The 19,969-nt window shown below is 51.2% G+C and overlaps 1 protein-coding gene across 20 annotated transcripts in view; it reads right to left on the reverse strand.

Moving 5' to 3' along the window:
* Fnbp1 (formin binding protein 1) overlaps positions 1-19,969 on the reverse strand; it is a 102,888-nt gene that overhangs the window by 7,976 nt on the left and 74,943 nt on the right. For 4 of the 20 annotated variants that reach the window (XM_078048463.1, XM_013356675.4, XM_078048479.1 and 1 more), the window contains 7 exons: positions 17,578-17,775; positions 16,465-16,647; positions 10,627-10,641; positions 6,149-6,258; positions 1,616-1,748; positions 982-1,106; positions 569-708 (listed from right to left, as the gene is read on the reverse strand). In XM_078048463.1, coding sequence (XP_077904589.1) covers positions 569-708; positions 982-1,106; positions 1,616-1,748; positions 6,149-6,258; positions 10,627-10,641; positions 16,465-16,647; positions 17,578-17,775 — 904 coding nt within the window. Of the gene's footprint in view, positions 1-568; positions 709-981; positions 1,107-1,615; positions 1,749-6,148; positions 6,259-10,626; positions 10,642-13,264; positions 13,800-16,464; positions 16,648-17,577; positions 17,776-19,969 lie in introns of those variants that run through there. The other 16 variants (XM_078048472.1, XM_078048471.1, XM_078048468.1 and 13 more) reach the window with 16 other exon arrangements.

Consider the following 19,969-nt stretch of genomic DNA (forward strand, 5'->3'; position numbering starts at 1 on the left):
GTGACCCCGTAACATTCTTAGAAACAGACTTTGAAGCTTTACATTAGAAACCCCCGGGGGGTCTGTCAGTCCATTCTGTGAGCTGCCTGCCTCCCCTGTTGCCCAGGGCCCGGCGCTGACCACGTCCACACCCTGCCCAAACCCTGCCAACAGGTCCTCTAATGCTCCTCTCTCCGGCCACGGCACGTCCACCTTCCCTCTAACACCCCACACCCACTCCCACCCCTCTACTCCCCTCTTCCTGCCTCCAGCCCCACTCCGCTCCCCTGGGAGGGGCTCTCACTCTCCAGGCACCGTGGCCGCCCAGGACCCTCCTTTGACAGGAGACCCCTCTGTTGTGGGGGTCTGCTCTGCTTCTCCAGGGAAGGGGCCACTCCAGCCACCTGTACCCGCACCCTCCCGGCCGGACAGTCCAGGGCTCTGCCACAGTCCTGACCCCGCACCCTCTGCCACAGCTGCCAGGTGCCAGGGACCGGGTCTGGGAAGCTCTAGGGAAAGTTCTGGTCCCAGGAAGAGCCAAGCGGCCCTGCCCCAGGGAAGGCAGCAGAGGCCCGGCCGCCTGGGCTACCTTCAAAGGTGTAGAGGGCCTTGCAGGTCCCTATGGCGGGAAGGGGCTCCTCGTCATCGAACTCGTCGTCGAAGTCGGTGGCCAGCACCTTCACCTCGTTCTCCTGGCTCCGCTCCTCCGTGTAACTGCCATCGGGGCTGCTCAAGAGAGGAAGACCCGCGGCAACTATAGCGACCGCGACGGCGGCGGGAGGGAGGCGCCCCCTGTCCCCCCAAAGGGTTCCACCCCCGCAAAGCGCCTGCCACGCTGGCATGACAGGACCCTGTGGTGGCCCTCCGCTGGGATCACCACTCCAGCAGAGCTCAGCCCCACTGTGGGGGGTTCACAGGGCCCTGGGATCCACATTTCCAGAGGCCAGATCCAGGCACACACCCAGCGCCCCGCTCACGCCAGGCGCCGCGCAGATACTGTACCTCTCGCGGTCCTGCGCGCAGCTGTTGGCCGTCGTCGGGGCGCCCTGGCCGTCGTACATCCCGCTCTGCCGCCGCGCCTGCTCGCCTCGCGTGGGGAGCCGGCCTTCCACCTCTGCCAGCCAGGCCTGGGGACGACAGCCAGGACGACTAGGGCCTGAGCTGCCAAGGTGGGACAGCCCCAGGCCACCGGGTCTGCATGGGACTGGAGGTGCTGCACCACTGAGCGGCATCCCCAGTCCTTTTTATGTTTTTACTTTGGAATTTGAGATCCTCTTGCCTCAGCCTCCTGAGGATTGCAGGAACAGGGCCGCAGCGAGGCTCCACCACTGGCTTTTTATCCAAGTTCAGAGCCACAGAAGGAAGCTCCTATTCACCTAATTTCCCCCGCTGTGGCAAAAAGCACACTGGACTAGCTTTATCCTTGGGATCTAAGCAACTGTGTGGCCTTGGATGAGTGACTGACTTCTAATGCCCAACATTCAGTGCCCCGACCCCGGCCACTGCTGCACCTGGGTTGTCTGCTTCCTACCACCCGTTCCTGAAGCAGCCCGAGAAGGGACGTTGGATTCCACCCAAGGACACAGGAGTGACACGGCCGCTCCCTGTGTCTGCTCCAACACCTGCTTTTCCGTACCTCAAATTTCTGGGCCTCTAGCCTCAGCTTCTCTATGTTTTGGCTGACTTCTGTCAGTTTGTGATCCAGACTGGCCGGGTCTCCCATCTGCGGGTTCTTCAGGTAGACGTCTTTCATTTTGGTTATAGCGTCTCTGAAAAAATGAATGAGCAGAACATGGTCCCAGCCGCCCGGGGCCCAGGGGCCACTGTCCCCCAGGCACTCTTTGAAAACCAAGTGCCTGGAGCTGGGGGCCGATGAGACCTGCATGGATTTGAAGGGGCTGCGGGGGCTGCTTCCTTCTAAAACCTTTCCATGTGAATTCTGCTCCCAAGGTCTGCATAATCCAGGTCTGACTTTTAAAATCCCAGTTGCTTTGGCTGAATAAATAAATCCCATTGTCTTCAGGGAAGGAGAAACACCATCCATCCTGCCCCACCCTCGACCCTAAACAGCAACACAAACAAACAACATCCAAGTATTTCCATGTGGGTGCTCCCTGCGCTGACAGCAGCCGGGGCTGCCCCCTGGTTTCCGTGGGCTGCCCTGTGCTGATCTCAGGGAGAAGCACAGCTCGTTGCTTTGCAAATTTGATGAGGAAATATTTCAGCTAGGAGACAGTGCTGCTTGAATCCACAGCTGGTCATGCCGGGCAACAGAGCCTTAAAGTGCACATTCCAAAATTCCACTCCCTTCCCAAAATCCCATTTTGGAAATGGCCCCTAGGAGCCAGAGTGAGGCTTCCCAAGAGCAGCCTGCAGGCCTGCTGGGGCTTCTCTAACTACTAACCCTGACCTCAAGGGGCTTCCCTAGCTGCCAGCTTATCATTAAGACAGAAGAGGGTTGCAGCCACCTGCCTGCTTCCATCAGGCCTGGGCGGTCGGCCTCCCCCACATGGCCACTGTGAACTGTCAGCCCCGCCTGGGTCGACTCTCCAGCAGAGCCTGAGGTCCACTTGGACCAGCAGCCTCTTGACCTGGCTCTACTTTCTTTTTTCCCAATAGCATGCACCAACGGCCTGTGTTATAGAACTTGCTATGACGACTCCGGTGTTCTGTGTCTTTTCTCACTGGAATAGAAGCTCTCTAAAGAGCTCAATGTTATTCTAGCTTGATGTGTGTCCCCAGTGTCAGGCCCAAAGCAGAGGTTCAGTAAAGACCTGTTAAATGAATAAATGTTCTTGCACAATGTCATCCACCCTTATGAAGCTCTTTGCAAAACTCCTTTCTCAACCTCATGGCTCCCCTTTCACCCACTGCCCTGTTTCTCAGAATCCTCTGAAGAGCTGTCACAATCCATGATCTTCAGTCCCCCTCCCAGTCCAGTCTCTGCTCATCAAACTCTCCAAAAGCTCATCAAGTTTATAGTTTTTTTTTTTTTTTTTTTGGAGCTGGGACTAAACCCAGGCCCTGCACATGATATGAAATTTCCCTACTGCTGAGCTATACTCCCAGTCCCAATTTTATTGATTTTTGTTGTTGCTTTTTGTACTGGGAATTGAACCCAGGGGCATTAAACCACTGAGTTACATCCCCAGAACTCCCCCCTTTCTTTCTTTCTTTTTTTTAAAAATACCTTCATTTTATTTATTTATTTATTTTTATGTGGTGCTGAGGATGGAACCCAGGGCCTCGCATGTGCTAGGCGAGCGCTCTACCGCTGAGCCACAACCCCAGCACCCACTTCCTTTTTTTGAGACAGGGTCTTGCTAAGTTGCTGAGGCTGAGGCTGCCTGGAACTTGTGATCCTCCGGCCCCAGCCTCCCAAGTCACTGGGATAAAAAACACCCAGCTTTTCCTAATTCTTGAGATGAAGCCTCAGCTCACTGACTTTTAGTTTTCTTTCTTTCTTTTTTTTTTTTTTTTACCATTTAATAAGCTTTCTTTGTTTTCAATATGCATTGAAAGCTACAAATGTCTCTTTATAAGTATGGCACTAATAACGTCTCAGAAACTGACATGTAGAGTGCATACTAACATTTAGTTCTGTTCCATGTGCTTTCTAACATCTGTGATGATTCTGTCATTAGTCTAGGGGTATTCAGAACTACATTTCCTAATTTTTTTTTTTTTTTTGTACCAGGGATTGAACTTAGGAGCGCTCTACCACTGAGCCACACCCCCAGCCCTTTTTATATCATTTTTTATTTTGAAACAGGGTCTCAATAAGTTGCTTAGGGCCTTACTAAGTTGCTGAGGCTGGCCTTGAACTTGCAATCCTCCTACCTCAGCCTCCCGAGTCATTGGGATTGGTTCATTTTCTTTTATAAACACATTTCCGTGTTGTAAGCATGAGCGACACACTGACTCGTTTAACCCTCGCACAAAGAGGATGTATTAACCTCCTTTAAAGAGGAGGCCAGGGTTGTAAGAAGTGCTGTGGTGTCTTAAACCCCCATCCCACTTCAGGCCGCGGCTCGCCTGACCTGTGCTCTGGACGTGTTCTCTACTTTCTCGTTTGGGATCATCACAGATGTTTTCCCCCTAGATCATGCTACTTATTTTTGCTTAAAACCTTTTTTATCTATTCTTGTTTTTTGTCCTGAACAAAATGTGAGTTGCAGGAGAACAGAGGTTTGTAAGTTTTGTCTGTGGCATCTAGAGTGTTCCCTGTGACAGAAACACCCCACAGGCTGTTGCTAGGTGAGCACGGTTTGTCGCATCACCAGCGAGGGCACCCTGGAGGACAACGGCTGATCAGGGTCCTAGCCACCACCCGAGTGACAGAAATTTCCCTACACAATGTTGGACCATTAGAGAGAGAAGCTAGATCCGTCTTAAGTCTGTCAATAAGCTTTTTTTTTTTTTTTCTTTTCTCTTTTTGAGGCAGGGATTCACTATGTTGCTCAGGCCAGTCTCCCAATCCTGGGCTCAGCCGATCCTCCAGGCTCAGCCTCCAGAGTCAATGGGTCTCCAGGCACAGGCCACCGTGCCTGGCACTATCAGTTCTAAAAGGCCATTTCAGTTACTCAAGTCTAAGTTCTTAGTCCTGCAGAAAATGTAACCACTCATTTATTAAACAGCATGAAGTTTATTATAGTATACTAACTTTATATGTTTGGTCCCATATGTAATAATAAAAACTATAATAAATGCATGGAACTGGGCATAGGGGCACACGCCTGTAATCCCAGTGGCTCAGGAGGCTGAGGGTGGAGGACTGAGAGTTCAAAGCCAGCGTCAGCAACTTAGCGAAGCCCTAAGGAACTTATTGATACCCTGTCTCAAAATATAATATATATAAATGCATGGGAATATTGCATGATACCCAATAATATGTATAATTTTTATGTATCAGTTGAAGAATACATTTTAATGAGACTACAAAGCAAAAATTCCATTTTGTGTAAAACAGTTAATTATAGGTGTTCCTATTTTTTCCTACTGTCACCATGTTTAAAAAGTGACCTGTGTTTTAGGAGCTGCTCTACCAGAGACAAAGGAACTCCTTTTTTTTTTTTTGGTACCAGGGATTGAATTCAGGGGCACGTGACCACTGAGCCACATCCCCAGCTCTATTTGTATTTTATTTAGAGACAGGGTCTTGCTGCGTGGCTTAGTGTCTCCCTGTTGCTGAGGCTGGCTTTGAACTTGTGATCTTCCTGCCTCAGCCTCTGGAGCTGCTGGGGTTACAGGTGTGTGCCACCGTGCCTGGCAGGAATTATTCTTTAAAATGCACTTTTGTGTGCAATTAGGCTGTTATTCTCTTACCAGGTTTGTTGGCATTGTTTTGTTGTATGATTGATTTTCTTCTTCTTTTTTTGCAGTGCTGGGTTTGAACCCAGGAACTCATGTATGCCAGGCTCTGCCACTGAGCTATAGCCCAGCCCTCGGCCCATCTCATAGAGCACTAAATCTCAAATCAACAGATGATTCACCTAACTCACTCAGAGGCAGGCAAGGTGGGAGAAGATTAATAAAGCGGTCTTTCAATCGGGATGATTAGCAAACTGCCCCGTGAGGTGTGGCGAGCTTGATTCTGAACGTGGGCAGGGCGAAGTCAGCAGGGCCGCGGATGTGCAAGGCCCGGGGCTCAAGGCCCTGCACAGATACACAGCATAGAAGGAATGCGCAGGACAGATGGCAAAAAACAGATTTTTTTGCATGTACATTAACTTATCATCCCCGAGATCAAACTCATAAAACAGCTCAGCACCCGGGCACCCGGCGGCAGCGGAGCCTCAGGCCAACTCTTTTTAGAACTCAAGAGCAGCTGGCAGCGTGCGGTGGGGCTTCCCGGGAGTTGTTTCCTAGAGACCAGCAGAGGCGACCTGGGCGCGGAGCAAGGCTGCTTGTCCTCGGATAGGAGGACAGTAGATCTGACCCAAAGCTGGGTGGGGAAGGGAGGGGGAGGGAACCGAGCCTCTTTCAGTTGGTGCCAAATATTCACTTGTGATAAAAGGAGGTGTGTATTTTGTTTCCAAAACCCAGAATACAATCTGGGTTCTTATTCTTGGAATAAAGGGAATCCCCGAGGTGAGAGTTGAGCAACAGCAGACCATGACCAAACACAGCCCACCCCGAGCTTCGTCATCCGTCACATCATCCACTCTACCTTTGATCCATCTCCTTTTGAATTTCTTTATTTAGTTCATCGACTTTCTGTTGGAGCTTTTTCCTCCTTTGTTCAGGGGGGAGGTTGCTGAAGTCCTCAGGGGTGGCGCCCTGCAGAGGCAAACGTGAGTGAGAGGCCAGGAAGCAGAGCGGGTCCGCGCCAGGCCACAGACACTGCACAGGTGTCTGCAGATGGCTCCCCAAGTAAGCAAAGCCTCCCCCCCTCACCCGCTGGGATGCGAGGGTCAGTGCATGCAGACTCTCACGACCACCCACGCTCCACGCCGCCGTGGCCGAGGTTTGGGAAAGGGAAAGAGCAACGAGGAGGGAGGGAGGTGAGAGGCTCGGACTCCAGCGAGACCGTGAAGAACCCTGGAGTGGAGGTGGGTGTTCCTGTCTCCTCTCTGTTTTGGTACCGGGATCAAACCCAGGGGTGCTCAACCACCGAGCCACATCTCCAGCCCTATTTTTTAAAAACATTTTTTTGTGTCAATTTTATTGAGGTACAATTAGCACACAGTAAGATTTGCCAGTGTGTGTGTGTGTGTGTGTGTGTGTGTGTGTGTGTGGTGCTGGGGATCGAACCCAGGGCCTTGTGCCTGCAAGGCAAGCACTCTGCCACCTGAGCTCTAACCCCAGCCCTCACAGCCCTATTTTGTGTTTTATTTAGAGACAGGCTCTCACTGAGTTGCTGAGCACTTTGCTTTTGCTGAGGCTGGCTGTGGACTTGTGACCCCCCCTGCCTCAGCCCTGGATCACAGGCGCGGCCACCCTCGGGCTGGGGGCAGATCCTGGTGGGTCTTCCTGGGGCCCTGCCTGCAGCAGCCCTGCTGAAGTTTCTGTCTCCTTAATGTCACCCAGCGGGGCTCCCACACACTCACCCACTGCTGCCCAGGACCCTGCTGCTTTCCCCTGGTCCTGGGAAGTGACACAGGGGGCCTCTGGTGCCTCAAAGAATGGGTGAAAGGACAAAAGTCCACCCTCCCCTGCCTCCCCCTGCTGTGCTCCTCCTTCGGCTGTCTCTCAGGTCTGGTCACTTTGCTGCCTTAAGGGTGGCCTCAGGGCATTGGGAGGGGGCGCCCCTCGACCCAGCCCGAGCCTACTTGCTAGAAAGCTGCCCGACTGTGGCATCCAGGGCTTTCTCTTAAGGGAGGCTGTTCCACAAAGAAAGACAAATGCAGACGGCTGAGGATCAGCCGGGAACGAGGGAGAGATGGCACTTGAACACCTCTGTTCTTTTAAAATAAGGGCCAGGCTGGCTCGGGCTGGGTGGCAGGACATCAGGCCGGGATGGCCAAGCAGCTTACTGGGGGCTTGTGACCGATTATGACAAAACGGCAGGGGGCCACGCTGCAAAGTGCGTGACTCAGCAAATAGCTGGCCACCAAGGCCCGCGAAGGCCTCGGCTACTGTTCTCAGACCGGCCTGTGACACACCGGCCTGTGACACACCGGGGCTCCCCCTGGGTCCACGTGAGAAGGTGGGGGAGGTGGATTCCCATTCCCAGCACCAAGCCAAGAAGGTTCCCCTGGACGCCCAAAACACAAAAGACTCATCTTCAACATAAGAATCAAGCGGGCCTGGGGCTTTCCAGACGCCGTCCACCCCACACCGGAACCCAACTGCTCTCTGCCTTCTCCTTTGCCAGTTCAAGCCCTGGACCAGAGGGAGAGGCTGTGCTGGACCACCCACAGCAGGTCCGGTGCTCTCCAGAACTGGGGCTTTCTTCTCTTTCTGTACCAGGGGCTGAACTCGGGGTGCGCTTCCTCTCAGGGACATCTTCAGACCTTATTATTTTTATTTTGGGACAGGGCCTTGCCCAGGCTGGCCTTGAACTTGTGGTCCTCCTGCCTCAGCCTCCTGAGTTGCTGAGATTACAGGCGAGGGCACCAGGCTGGGTGATTTTTTTTTTTTTAAAGTCAGAATTAACAACAACAAAAAAATAACGCAATGTAAGACACAGTGCTTTGGAAGTCGGGACATCAGGTAAGTGGTCACGCTCCTTCTGTTAACATCTGCTGGGCCGAGGGACGTGCCCCGAGTCCCACAGAACCCTCTGGGTGACGGGAATGTTCTATAAGAGCACCAGCCACGCGGCTGGAAGGACCATGGGACTGGACTGTAACGTGTGCTAGGACAGGTGTCAGAGGTACGCAGTGTGTGCACAGCCAAAAAGAAATCGGGAGGCCACGCACACTGCACGGATGACTTACAAATAGATCTCCCGAGTGACAAGAAGCCCACAGATTCTTTAGCCAAAGCAGAACGATGAAGTGATACAGGAATGGATTCTTTTCAATTGATAAGATAGTCCATCAGATCGACCACTTAGGTCCCTTTCAATCAACAGTCTGTGCTTCTGTGTTGTCACTTGGGAACCAGTCTCCTAGCTGGGCATGGAGGTGCACACCTGTGATCCTAGTTACCGAGGAGGCTGAGGCACGAGGATTGCAAGTTGGAGGCAGCCTCGATATCTTAGCAAGACCCTGTCTCAAAATAAAATAAAAATATGGGAGTGTGGTTCAGTGGTTAAGCACCTCGGGTTCAATCCCCAGAACCAAAATAGACTAACAAAAAAACCAGTTTCTGTAACTGTGCCTCAAACAAATGTCAATTGCCATCGGAGATTCAGCTTCTTCTGAATCCAAAGGAAGTCAAGCTTCGTGGAAGTACCTTACAAGGCCACTTCATCCACTTAGCCCTTCAGAGCTTGGGTTCCTGTGAACAACACTCTGACCTGTGATTCATTTTGCCATGGAGGAATTTTTATTTCCAACTCTGAGTCAGAAGAGACTTCTCTGCCATCTTTGGAGCAGCCCTGTTGACGGAAGCAGGCTGGACCAGGAAGGACAAGTCCTACCAGACACACCTACGGAGGCTGTAAGTGGCCAGAGTTCTGTGTGACGCTGATCTTGTTTCACACATGAGTTGAGCCCCACACTTGCCCCTGGGCCACTCCCTACAGGTGACACAGCCCCGGGACCGCAGGCTCTGGGCAGTTTGGCAATGCTTACACTTCACAGGTTCTAGGAAGGGGTGTGGAGCCACAGCTCAGAACCTAGTGAGTAAGAGGACTTCTATTTCAAACAGACTGCCCCAAAGGACTGCCTTCCCCATCCACAGCAGCAAAGAAACAGGAGAGGGTAGAAGGGAACCCTGGCATCTGGGGAAGGCTCCGGGTCGGGCAACTCCATTTTACCCAAATTCAACCTGTGGACAAACGCATTTCATTTTTCTTTTTAATAATTCCAATCAAAGGCTCTTGGGATTTTATTTCACAGTCTGAGATATGTTTTTATTTTATGTATTTTATTTTTTAAATTTAGTTTTTAGTTATACGTGGATACAATGTCTTTATTTTACTTTATGTGGTGCTGAGGATTGAACCCAGTGCCCCACACATGCCAGGTGAGTGCTCTACCTCTCAGCCACAACCCCAGCCCTGAGACACGTTTCTAATAAATGTTTTTTTTTCTTTGTTTCTGCTAAGTCATTGAGGCTGGCCTCTATCTTGCAATCCTCCTGCCTCAACCTCCCAAGTCGCTGGGATTATAGGTGTGCGCCTGCACATTGGGCAAAATATTACTGTTTTTTTTTAGGGTTGGGCCAGTTGCCAAACACTGAGTCAGGCTGGAAACACACATGTGTCTACAGACACATACATGGATAAGTTACACATGAAGGTCAGCACCGTAGACTGCCCTGGGCCGGCAGCAGCAGTGCCCCCACTGTGCTGGTCTTATTCCTGGCTAACCGGCCAGTCTCCTGCTGTCCCCGAGTTGAGGATGTTCTCACCTGTGGCATTTGGCAAGATCGTGTAACCTTTACCCATCGCTGAAGCAGAGTTATGGGTTACGTTGGTTAAGAGTTTCTTTTAATAAATTTAATGGTTAGTCTGCCCATTTACCAGAGCAGAGGAGGGACAGCACAGGACAGGGCCCAGGAGGGTCTCGGCACTGTCCGGAAGGTCATCGCCTGGCCTTCAAGTCAGCTCTGCGCAAGACTCCAGCATGTCCACAGGGCGCCTGGAGGCCAGGGCGGCTTCCCTCCTCCAGGCGCCTGGAACCCGAGCAGGCGGGTGGCTGCTGCGAGTCTCTTTGGGTTCCAGTGTCTCTCAGCTGCTTCCGCAGCTCTAGGAGGGGAGCATCTTTCACTTAGTAAATCTGCTTTTTTTCCATAATGGTCCAATAAGTGCCCCCCTCCAATTTTGGACATGCCCATAGAGAGTCACCACCATGTCACCCTCTTAGGGCCCCAATGACACAGAGAACCAAATCATGGGTTAGGTATTAATTTCCTTAGCAACTGGAAGAGATTAAGACCACCACTATTAGGCCCCGGACCTCATGCCCACAGGTCAAAAGCTCCCAAGAGGAACGGAAGGAGCAATTAACCTGGGGGATCCGGAGCCAAGGCCCCGCCTCCGCCAGGCCCCCAACACCTGAGTAGATCAGGACATGCACGGGACGTTGTGCTTACCAGCTTGAGAGAAAGCTTCCCGTGAAAATTGAAGAGGTGACAGGGAAAAAGAGAGAGAAAACAACACATCAGAACAGGAGGCCCGGCCCGTGTCCACGTCACACACCACAGATGCACCCGTGGGCCGCGAGGACGACCTGCAGCGGATCTGTGCAAAGGTTCACAAGAGGGTCTGACCCCAGCAAAGCTTCTCCTAGCTGCTGCAGCGCCGGCAGAGTCTGTGACAGTGGGCGTGGTCCCTCAGCCTGGGTCCGGATAGCAAGCTGGTACTTGGGGACATGGAGGGTGATGGGGAAAAAAACAGCCACAGGGCCAACCCCGCCCCACGGCTTTGCACAGGGCTTATCAAGTCTACACATCGGTCACTCGAATGGACGTGAACCTTGGCGTTCCGTAAAGGCGTGAAGGGGACTCTGAACTTAGTGAGGGGGAAACAAGGATTAGAAATTGTTCTATGAAATGACCTGCAGGAGCCAGTCCCTGTGTTCTAGAGAGCACAGGGACAATACCAGAGCCCCAGCCACCACCTCCGGCCAGGGGAGGGGTCTTCTGGCCTCCCAGCGCTGTCCCCGTGGACTATGAAGCCTCGGGAGAATTACTGGGAGTTGCCGAGGGTGCTCCTGACTACGGATCCCTGACGATCATCAGGCCACGGCAATGCGATCCTGCTGTGCCTGGAGACTGGGGAGGGACAGTGATTACTGGGCCAAAAACAGATAAAAGGGTGTCACCAAATTGGAAAAAGAACGTGGCTCTGCATTCAAGGTGCATGGCTGAAAGTGGCCCTTGGAGAGTCCAGGGCATGATGTTTCCTCCGTGGCCATCAATCCTACAAGTTGAGGCAACTGGTAGTAGGGCCCCAGAATAATTTGGAGACAAAGTACCAAAGAAGGTGCCCTTTGATTTTAAATGGGCGGTTACTCAGGTTTTTGAAATGCAATCCTTAAGATTGACTGAACGCTGACACTTCTTTGTAAATAGGCAGTCACTTTGATGAGCAAGACAACTTTTGAAGAAAAGAAATAAAAGCCTCTCCAGGCACAGGTGACAGGTGACCTCTGTCTGACAGGGACTAGTGACGCTCACCGCCCAAGCCTCCTGGAGCCTTGGCCCAGATCCGCTCACGGTGACCTGAGCTGGTCACACGCAGACAACACTGAGGGTGCACACGGAGACTTTCCAAACAGCTCTCGCAGAAGCCCTCGGGCCCACGCGGCTTCCCGACTCCGTCTGGCGGAGCTCACTCAAGGCACGGACACGAGGACTGGACGCGCTAGTCGCCCTCAACTCAGCTGCTCCTGTCACTTTCGTTCTTAAGGGTTCCCAAGACAGACTTCTAACCTCAAAACTACATGGTCGGAAGATTACTACCTCCTAATAAAAAGACACGGACAGGATCCAACATGGATCCCGGCAGACACCGGAAATACCCAGTCCCCAGAGTCCATGGGAAGCGCTGTCCGGACAGGGACCTCCTTTGAAGGATGATCAACTGGTTTTCAGTCTTAATTTGTGAGTCAGCCAATTAGATCCCTCGAAATCAGAGAGCTGACCATCAGCTAGGAGAATGACTTTAAAGGCTTCACCCAGTGCATTGCCAGGCACCTGAACCACTCAGAAGCTGTCCCTTTCAGGCGACCAAGAGCCTCGGGGCCAGAAGCATCAATAACACATGAGGGAACACAGCGCCGGCAAAGCCCATGTGTTATTGGACAGTCACAGGTACTAACCTCAAGAACAAGGAAAGGGGACATGAAAACCGCTCGTGAGCACGTGTATTTAAGGAAACTCCTTCCACTAGTGTGTGGCTCACGCTTCGTGGGCTTTTTTCGTCCCAGCTTTACGGCATAAACCCCTGAGGGATCTGTTTGTTAGAAACCCGGCCGTGGGCGACTGAGCCATGGGATGGTTACCTGCCAGAGCACCGCGTTCGCGACCACGCTCTGCGGCTGCATTTTAATGGGTGAGATTCTGTGGCGAGATCATACCCGGTGACATCTCAGACGGCAGTCACCGTCCCTTTAAAGATCTTGCCAGAACTAGAATAAAAAGTGGGGAACCCAGCAAGAAGAGCCTGCTGCTTTTCCCATGCAAGCTTTTCGGAGGAAGCAGCGGTGGAACTTATACGATCAGGCTCTTCGGGTCTTCTGAGGGGGCATTGCGTTTGGTGGTGTGGAAGCACTACAGGTACCCTCGGGTCCCAGCCATGGTCCTGTCCCTGGGGTTAGTGGCTGTGCCGTGACTGCGTGACCTGCTGCCACAGTTAAACTTACAACATAGTCCCTAGCCTCAAAGGCATACGTGGGTTTCCCTAGCGTCCTCTTCATGAGTTCTTTGTGTAAACAGAGAGACTGAGTCTGCCAGTGACCAGCAAGAAAACAAGATAAAATAAACAAAATTAAAGTAACCACAAGATTGTTCAACCCACAAATGATTGGTATGGCTTTTCAAAATCTTTTGATCATCTTTGATTTTTTTGATGCTACATTTCCATACAACTAACTCTAAAATATGGGGGGATGTCCATATTTTAGATATAGAAGTCCCTTGCACAGGCCAGGAGAAGAAGTCTTCATTGAAGACCAAAAAACTACACTTTGTAGATTATAAACCAAGGATATACGACTCTCTGGCTTCATTTTTCTTTGACTTACGTGAAGATGAGACAATAGTTAAATGTCTGTGGCATACCAATCTTTGAAGATGCTCAGAAAAACAAAATTTTCTTATATAAACGCCAATGGCTTACAAAAACAACAAAAAATTCTATCCTGTTTCATCATTCAGAAACAGAACCGGTCATGCTAAGGAACGTCTGCACAAGAGCCATACTCTCTGACAGCTGAGTCAGCGATTGAGACCTGAGCCCAAGGACTGCAAAACGGGAGAAATCAAGACATGGGAACCACAGCTTTGTTATTCTCCTAGGATACTTTTTCTAATGAAATCATCTTTGGTAGGACAGTCTCAAGTTAAAAGAGGAGAATAAATAAAATGACAGACTTCGCCACCTCAGTCCTGAGGCTGTGGGTGTCCTTTGGGGACAATGGGCACCTTCTCTGCTGAGATGGCTTTGAAGTCAAATCCATTTCCCAAACTTTAGGTTCACATGTTTTGTCTGAACGTCCTGGTATTTCTTTTCCTTTTTCTTTCTTTCCTTTTCCAGTTTCTTCCTAGAGGAATGAGGGGACAGCAAACATGACCCTCACTAAAAATAGTCTGACCAAAATGAGGAAGGAAAACCATTTCTTTACCAGTGCTTCCAGTGCGTATGTGTGTGGTTTGCCCTCAGGAAAGAAAAAAAACTAACAGACACTCGCTGAGCACAGATGTGAAGAATAAGAAATAAAATTCATTTTGCTGATTATGATAAAAAAAAAAAAGAGGATTTTCCTTTAAGTCATCAAAATAAGCCAGTTTCCCGTTCCACTGTTTGGTTTTTAAGTATTTTTTTTTCTAGCTATCTTTTTCTTTTACTTAGGAAAAACTGACGTCCTTGGGTCTTTCCCTCCACTTCCTTAGGGATACCATGACACGGATTCAGAAGCCACCTGCAGCGGGGGGTGAGCTGCGGAGAGACGCAGGAGGCAGGTACACACACAGGGGACCATCCAGAGGGACCACTGCGTCTTGGTGAAGGCCTCGGAAGTGCAGCCATGGGTGACGTGTCACGGACTCAGAGCTACGTGGCCCAGCTCGCCTCGCATGCTGGGAGCGATTCCTCAGCCAGCCCCAATAATAGAGCTCGACTCCGTCCGCCATCCACTCCCAGAGCCACACTCACCTTCAACAGTGCCCCTGGACAGCTTCAGGATATCAGATTTCTAGCTCATCATTTGATATGCGGGGGAAACTTAAAGCAATCTAATTCCAAATTCTGTGCACAAAACCTTGAGATTCTCTCATTAAAAGAACTCTACCTATAAAGAATTGTTGTTTTTGTCCCTTATTATAATAGCTAATAGCCTAGTTATCCATCATATAAATGACTCTACACACACAAACACATACATACTTATGTATCTTAACTTTCTTTTGACATTGAGTACTTTTGTAGACTCAGAGGAATAAGGACTGTCAGGTTAATGGTTAACTACTGTTATTCTCTTACAGGTATCTAGCAGATTGATTCAAAACCTGAGCAGGACACTGGTCATCCTGAAGCAGTTTTTCTCCAGAATCTCTTCTTGTGTCCATGTGACCCTCCAGAGGAAAGGCCAGAACGTCTGCAGGTTCAGTTCAGCTCTCTGCTGGGCCTGCCTTTACCTGCAAGGCCTCCCACTCTGGCTCTGGGGTGACCTCGCCCTCAGGCACAGTATGGAAAGAAGTGACCCAACTGGAGGTCCCAGGGCAAGGGGAGAGTGAACTCACGTGGGTCCAATCAAGCCTTCCGTTCCAGCCCAGTTTCAGCTCCCCAGGGACCGGGCCAGAAAACCCTACTGCATTTGTCAGTGCACTAAATATGGATGTATGGATATTTCCTTACAAGAGATTTCATTATAAGAGACATTTGGGGCAGCATTGGACTAGACCTACCCTTTGGTTTTATTTGGAGGCCTCCGATTACTTTGACCTTTTTTCATAAGCCAAACGGGAATGTAGATTGGATTAGCACATCAGGTCCCGAGGCTCAGACACACGAGATCTCAGTAAGAACGGCAGACCTGAGCTTCAGTAAGAGCCTCTGATGCCTCAACCACATTCTGGCAGATTCTCCCCGACCGTGTGGTCATGGAATCTCAGACTCTGCAGGCGGATCCCTGGCTTCAAATCCTGGCTCCGCATCTCCCAAATCTCACCTCTTTCTGCCTCAATTTCCCGGACAGCAAAGTAGGCAGATATCATGTCTAGAGGGGTGAGAGGTGAGCCTTCTCAGAGCACCCAGGAGCGCCACGCACGGGCAGCCAGAGAAATGCAGGTGGAGCGCCCCGACCTGAAGTGCTCCCACCAGAGGTGGCTCAGGCTCCACATTTCCCCCCAGATTTTGAAATATTGCATATTCTAAGACATAACGAGACATCCTGCAGGGGCACCCAAGTCTAAAACTGAAATTCACGTGTGTTACGCACACATGTAGCCTCAAGGGACAATATTTCTAGGGTGCTTATGGCTTTTTGGGGTGCTGGGGAAGAAACACAGAGCCTCGAGTGGGCCAGGCAAGTGCCCTCGCCCAAAGCCACCAGCCCCTGCACCTGGGTGGTCAGCTTGGAATCTTCACCCGCAGGGCCACGCGGCCACTCAGAAAGCTCCGGAGGTTGAAGCACTGGGTGACTGACTGTGGGTCAGCGCTGCCTGGCCTATGCTGTGCTGGCCTCCGCACTTAACCGACTCTCATAACTCACTCACATCGCTAACGAAACCGCTGCCGTGACATTTCCCCTTTGACCCCGAGACGCAGCTCGAGAGAAGTGGCTCTGCTCCACGTCAGTTCAGGAATCACTAAGCAAATATTTTCTGACTCCATGGCCACTTCCAATTCCTCATCCCACACGTGGTTAGTTTTAGAAACAGAATGGTTCCCTTTTTTGGTGAAATCAAGGTGAAAATGTAACAACTTAGAGACTTTCAAGGGGAAGTGAGGAAAATCCTTTTGAAATGCACTGGACACAGGAAGTGCTGGGGGCTTTCTCTCTCCCTCTCTGTTCTGTCTCCTGCTTTCCTCCTCTTTCTGTGCTTCTCTCCTTGAACGAGCCCCGATTCGTCTCACCTTTTTTCTTTTTTCTGTGTTTGTTGTTATGGAAAAACACAACGAATTCATTCACAAACAGATAAGTTAGGCAGGACACAACGAGCCAGAGACAGTGCGCCAGAGAGACAGGACTCCGGAGCGGAACTTACCCCACGCTTTAGGCTCCTGAAGCAGTGGATTTTGGGTTTGGAGATCATGAACTCGTTGAAGCGATGGGAGAGGGGTTCCTTTTGCTGCTTGGGAGACTGGGGGCCGTTGGGAACAGCAGAGGGTGAGGCAGAGGCGGGGGGAGGAGGGGGAGGCTGATGGGGGGATGTTAAGAGGGACACAAGCTACGTGTGAGAGATGCAGCAGTGACAGAGTAAAACCAGAAAAAGAAGATAAGACACAAAACAAAAATAAACATCAAACGGCATTTGAAATCCAAAGCAAGTCAAACACAAACCATTAAATATTTAGGCCATGGTCCAACAGAAAGCAGGAAGGAATGTCAAATGAAGGACAGGGTGGAAGGGAGAGGGTTAGTCCATGGTGCGCAGAGGCGAAGCAGAGGCACCGAGGGGAAGCCCGCGTGGCTGGCATGCAAACTACGGCTCTCCATGGTTACTCCAAAACCGGCTTAGGGCGGAAGGGGAGACGTGTCTACACCACCTAAACTAATACAGCTTGATGGGAGGAAATGAAAGGCCTTGATGCCAAGGTCGTGGAAACAGCGGGACAAGGTCTTTCTAGAATTAAACAGACCCGCTAAGGTTAGAGCCGTGGAGCCGCTTCCGTCTAAGCTTATGCGGAGGGAAACGCTGTCATGCACCTATGTTACCACACTACGGAAAGAAAATGGAGAATGTTCATGGAGACACATGTTAAGGGGGATTCAAAACCCAGTTATTGCCCAGGGCCACAGGTTTAATCAGACGTGCTGCTAATGGTTATAGAGGTGGCGTCCTCACCCCCGCGCAGGTACCCAGCAGCCTTGGGGGGCTAGGAGTGAAAGGGCAAATGCACAGGGACAGGGTCAGTAATCTGTTAGTGTGGATGACACGGTACAAGTGAGAATGCGTCTGAAATAAGACAGTGGGCCATGGCAGCACTACCACCGACAGCAAGGCGGACCGGATCTAAAGTAGCACTCTAGATTTCTCTCTCTTTTTTTTTTTCATTCTGAAACTACAGATTTAATATTTTAATTTTTTTTTAAACCTAAAGTCCAAATCTCCACACTTTATCAAATTCATTTTGCACTGGGTCCAAACCACCAGTACCTTATTTTTCTTGATGAACGGCCATAGCTTTCCTTTGGATTTGCCACCGAATTTGAGCTCGGGCTTGCCGTCTCCTCTGGAATTTGAGAGGCTGTTGTCGGACACGGTGCGTTTCATGGGCTGCGTGTAGTCCTCAAATTCAATGTCTCCGGGGGGCTCAAAGCCCGACTTATAAGCTTCTATTACCAGCTGTGAGTCCTGAAATCAAACCACAGACGCATCAGCCACGCACAACAGTCCCACCCGGGAACCCCGCCCGGCGCCCTCATATGGCGGGATCTACAGGAACCGCGCGCTCCATCTCAGACTTCCAGACACTTCTCCACCCTGGAGGAACAAACCGAGTTTAAAACCACATTGTGAAAAGCAGGAGGAAAAAAAGAAAGAAATCCATGGGCCATGATTACGCAATTCCCTTGATAAACAGAGTAACAGAAAAACCTGGTTCTGGCAGAAGCTTTGGAAGCGCTTCGGCACGCGCTGGCCAAGGCCGGAAGAGACCGACTCGTTTCTCGGGTCACTGGGTTCAAAGACCCTGATCTAGAGCCTGGCGTTCCCTGGTGTGGATGTTTGCCCACTAGAACACGAGCCCTCTTCTGGGTCCTCTCTACTGCGGTCCCAGGGGATCCCGGGGGACAACAGGTGTTTGCTGAATAAATCAATGAACTGAGCGTATACTCCACGGCGAGGAACTGTGGGTTCACAACTTCCCAGGGAGCCCAGAGCCAGACGGCGGAGACACAGTTGTAAAGAAGTCACAGCCCCAGCGTCTCGAGCGCCGTGCTATAGATGGATGGATTGGCAGACAACGACAGGTGGCCACCCAACTCTGTGACCTCACAACAAGGGGGGCCCGGGTTCTTAATGAGATGGGTTCAGCTGGCCATCGCTCTTCTAGCTGATCCTGAAAGTGCAGGTGAGTCGCGCTCCCGACGGACTTCCAACCACAGCCACCTGTCTTCTCGGTCCTAAGAGCTGACTGGGCACACTGCCCCCGGACAACAGGCTTCACTGCTTCGCCTCCTGAACGGCAAGAGGTAGCTGTGTGACTAAGTTTGGCCTCCGAGACAGAGGCAGAAGTGCACTGTGTGATCTTAGGAATTCTTCTTAAGGCAGTGGCATGAGCCTGTCTCTGGATTCTGTTTTCTGACATTTGGATGTGATGGTTGGAGCTCCAGGTGCCACACTGGACCATCAGGTAGAAGGTCACATCATTGTGAGCACAACAGCAAAACTGGGAGCTTTGCATCCTCTGATCCCATCTAAGTAATTATTAAACTGTCTCCTCCAACTGCAACGTCACTTCCTGATAAAGTACCTGTCCCCTAGTCCTGTGCCGTTTCTTCCTATCATTCTTTCCTACTTCATCTCTCCCAAAATGCTTGTCGTGTTTACAGTTCCACACACGTTCTCACTTACAGCAGTGCCTGGCTCTTGTTAGGAATAAACAGAAGGCAGTGGCGGGCTTCAGAGCAAAGAGCACAGGCTCCAGGAGTCTAATGGACACGTTTTGAAAGGGACCTGGGCAAGACTGTAACCACTTTGGGCTCAGGGTTCTTCTCCGTAGGTCACATTGGGGAGGACAGGCATGGAATGAGGCAGGGGTTCAGTGACACTCAGTGCACCATGTTATAAAAGCACCATGGAGCCAGGCGCAGTGGCCCACACCCACTATAATCCCAGTGATGGAGGAGGCTGAGGAGGAAGGACCCCAAGTTCAAGGCCAGCCTCAGCAACTCAGCAGGACCCGGTCTCAATATAAAACACTGGCCGAGGGCTGGATATGTGGCTCCGTGGCCAAGGGCTGGGGATGTGGCTCCGTGGCCGAGAGCTGGGGATGTGGCTCCGTGGCCGAGCACTTATTGAGCATGTGCAAGGCCCTGGGTCCGTCCCAGCACGCACTAAAAACATGTAGACAGGACCCTTGGATTTAGCAACAAGAGTATGAGAAATGATTCTTAGCGACACGGTGGAAAAAGAGGCTCCTATAATGGGGGAAAATTCTAGAATCTGGTGGTGGCTCATCATTTCCCAGATAAAACTAAGCAAGGAACACATCACTCAGACAGACTCTGGCAAAACCGTGGCTGAGGGGTCTCCCAGCTCCTAAGAGGAGACCTTCACACCAGGCTCCTTAGATCTTCACCGCTGCCAGACGCCTGTGAGGAGCCAGACCCACACAGAGGGCGTCCACGGTGGAAGGCCACACTTCCCGGCTCCATCGCGCCCTCACCCCTTGAAAGACCCTGGACATGACTCCCTGGTGATTACTCCTGGGGAGGCCTGTGTCCCTTGTCACAACTGGGGGACCACCACTGGCATCTGGTGCCAAGTATCCTGACAGCCCCACAAATGCCACTTACAGATTTTCTCAGCCAAATGACAAGAAAAT

The sequence above is a fragment of the Ictidomys tridecemlineatus genome, chromosome 4 (genome assembly GCF_052094955.1).
Source record: "Ictidomys tridecemlineatus isolate mIctTri1 chromosome 4, mIctTri1.hap1, whole genome shotgun sequence".
NCBI classification, from domain to species: domain Eukaryota; kingdom Metazoa; phylum Chordata; class Mammalia; order Rodentia; family Sciuridae; genus Ictidomys; species Ictidomys tridecemlineatus.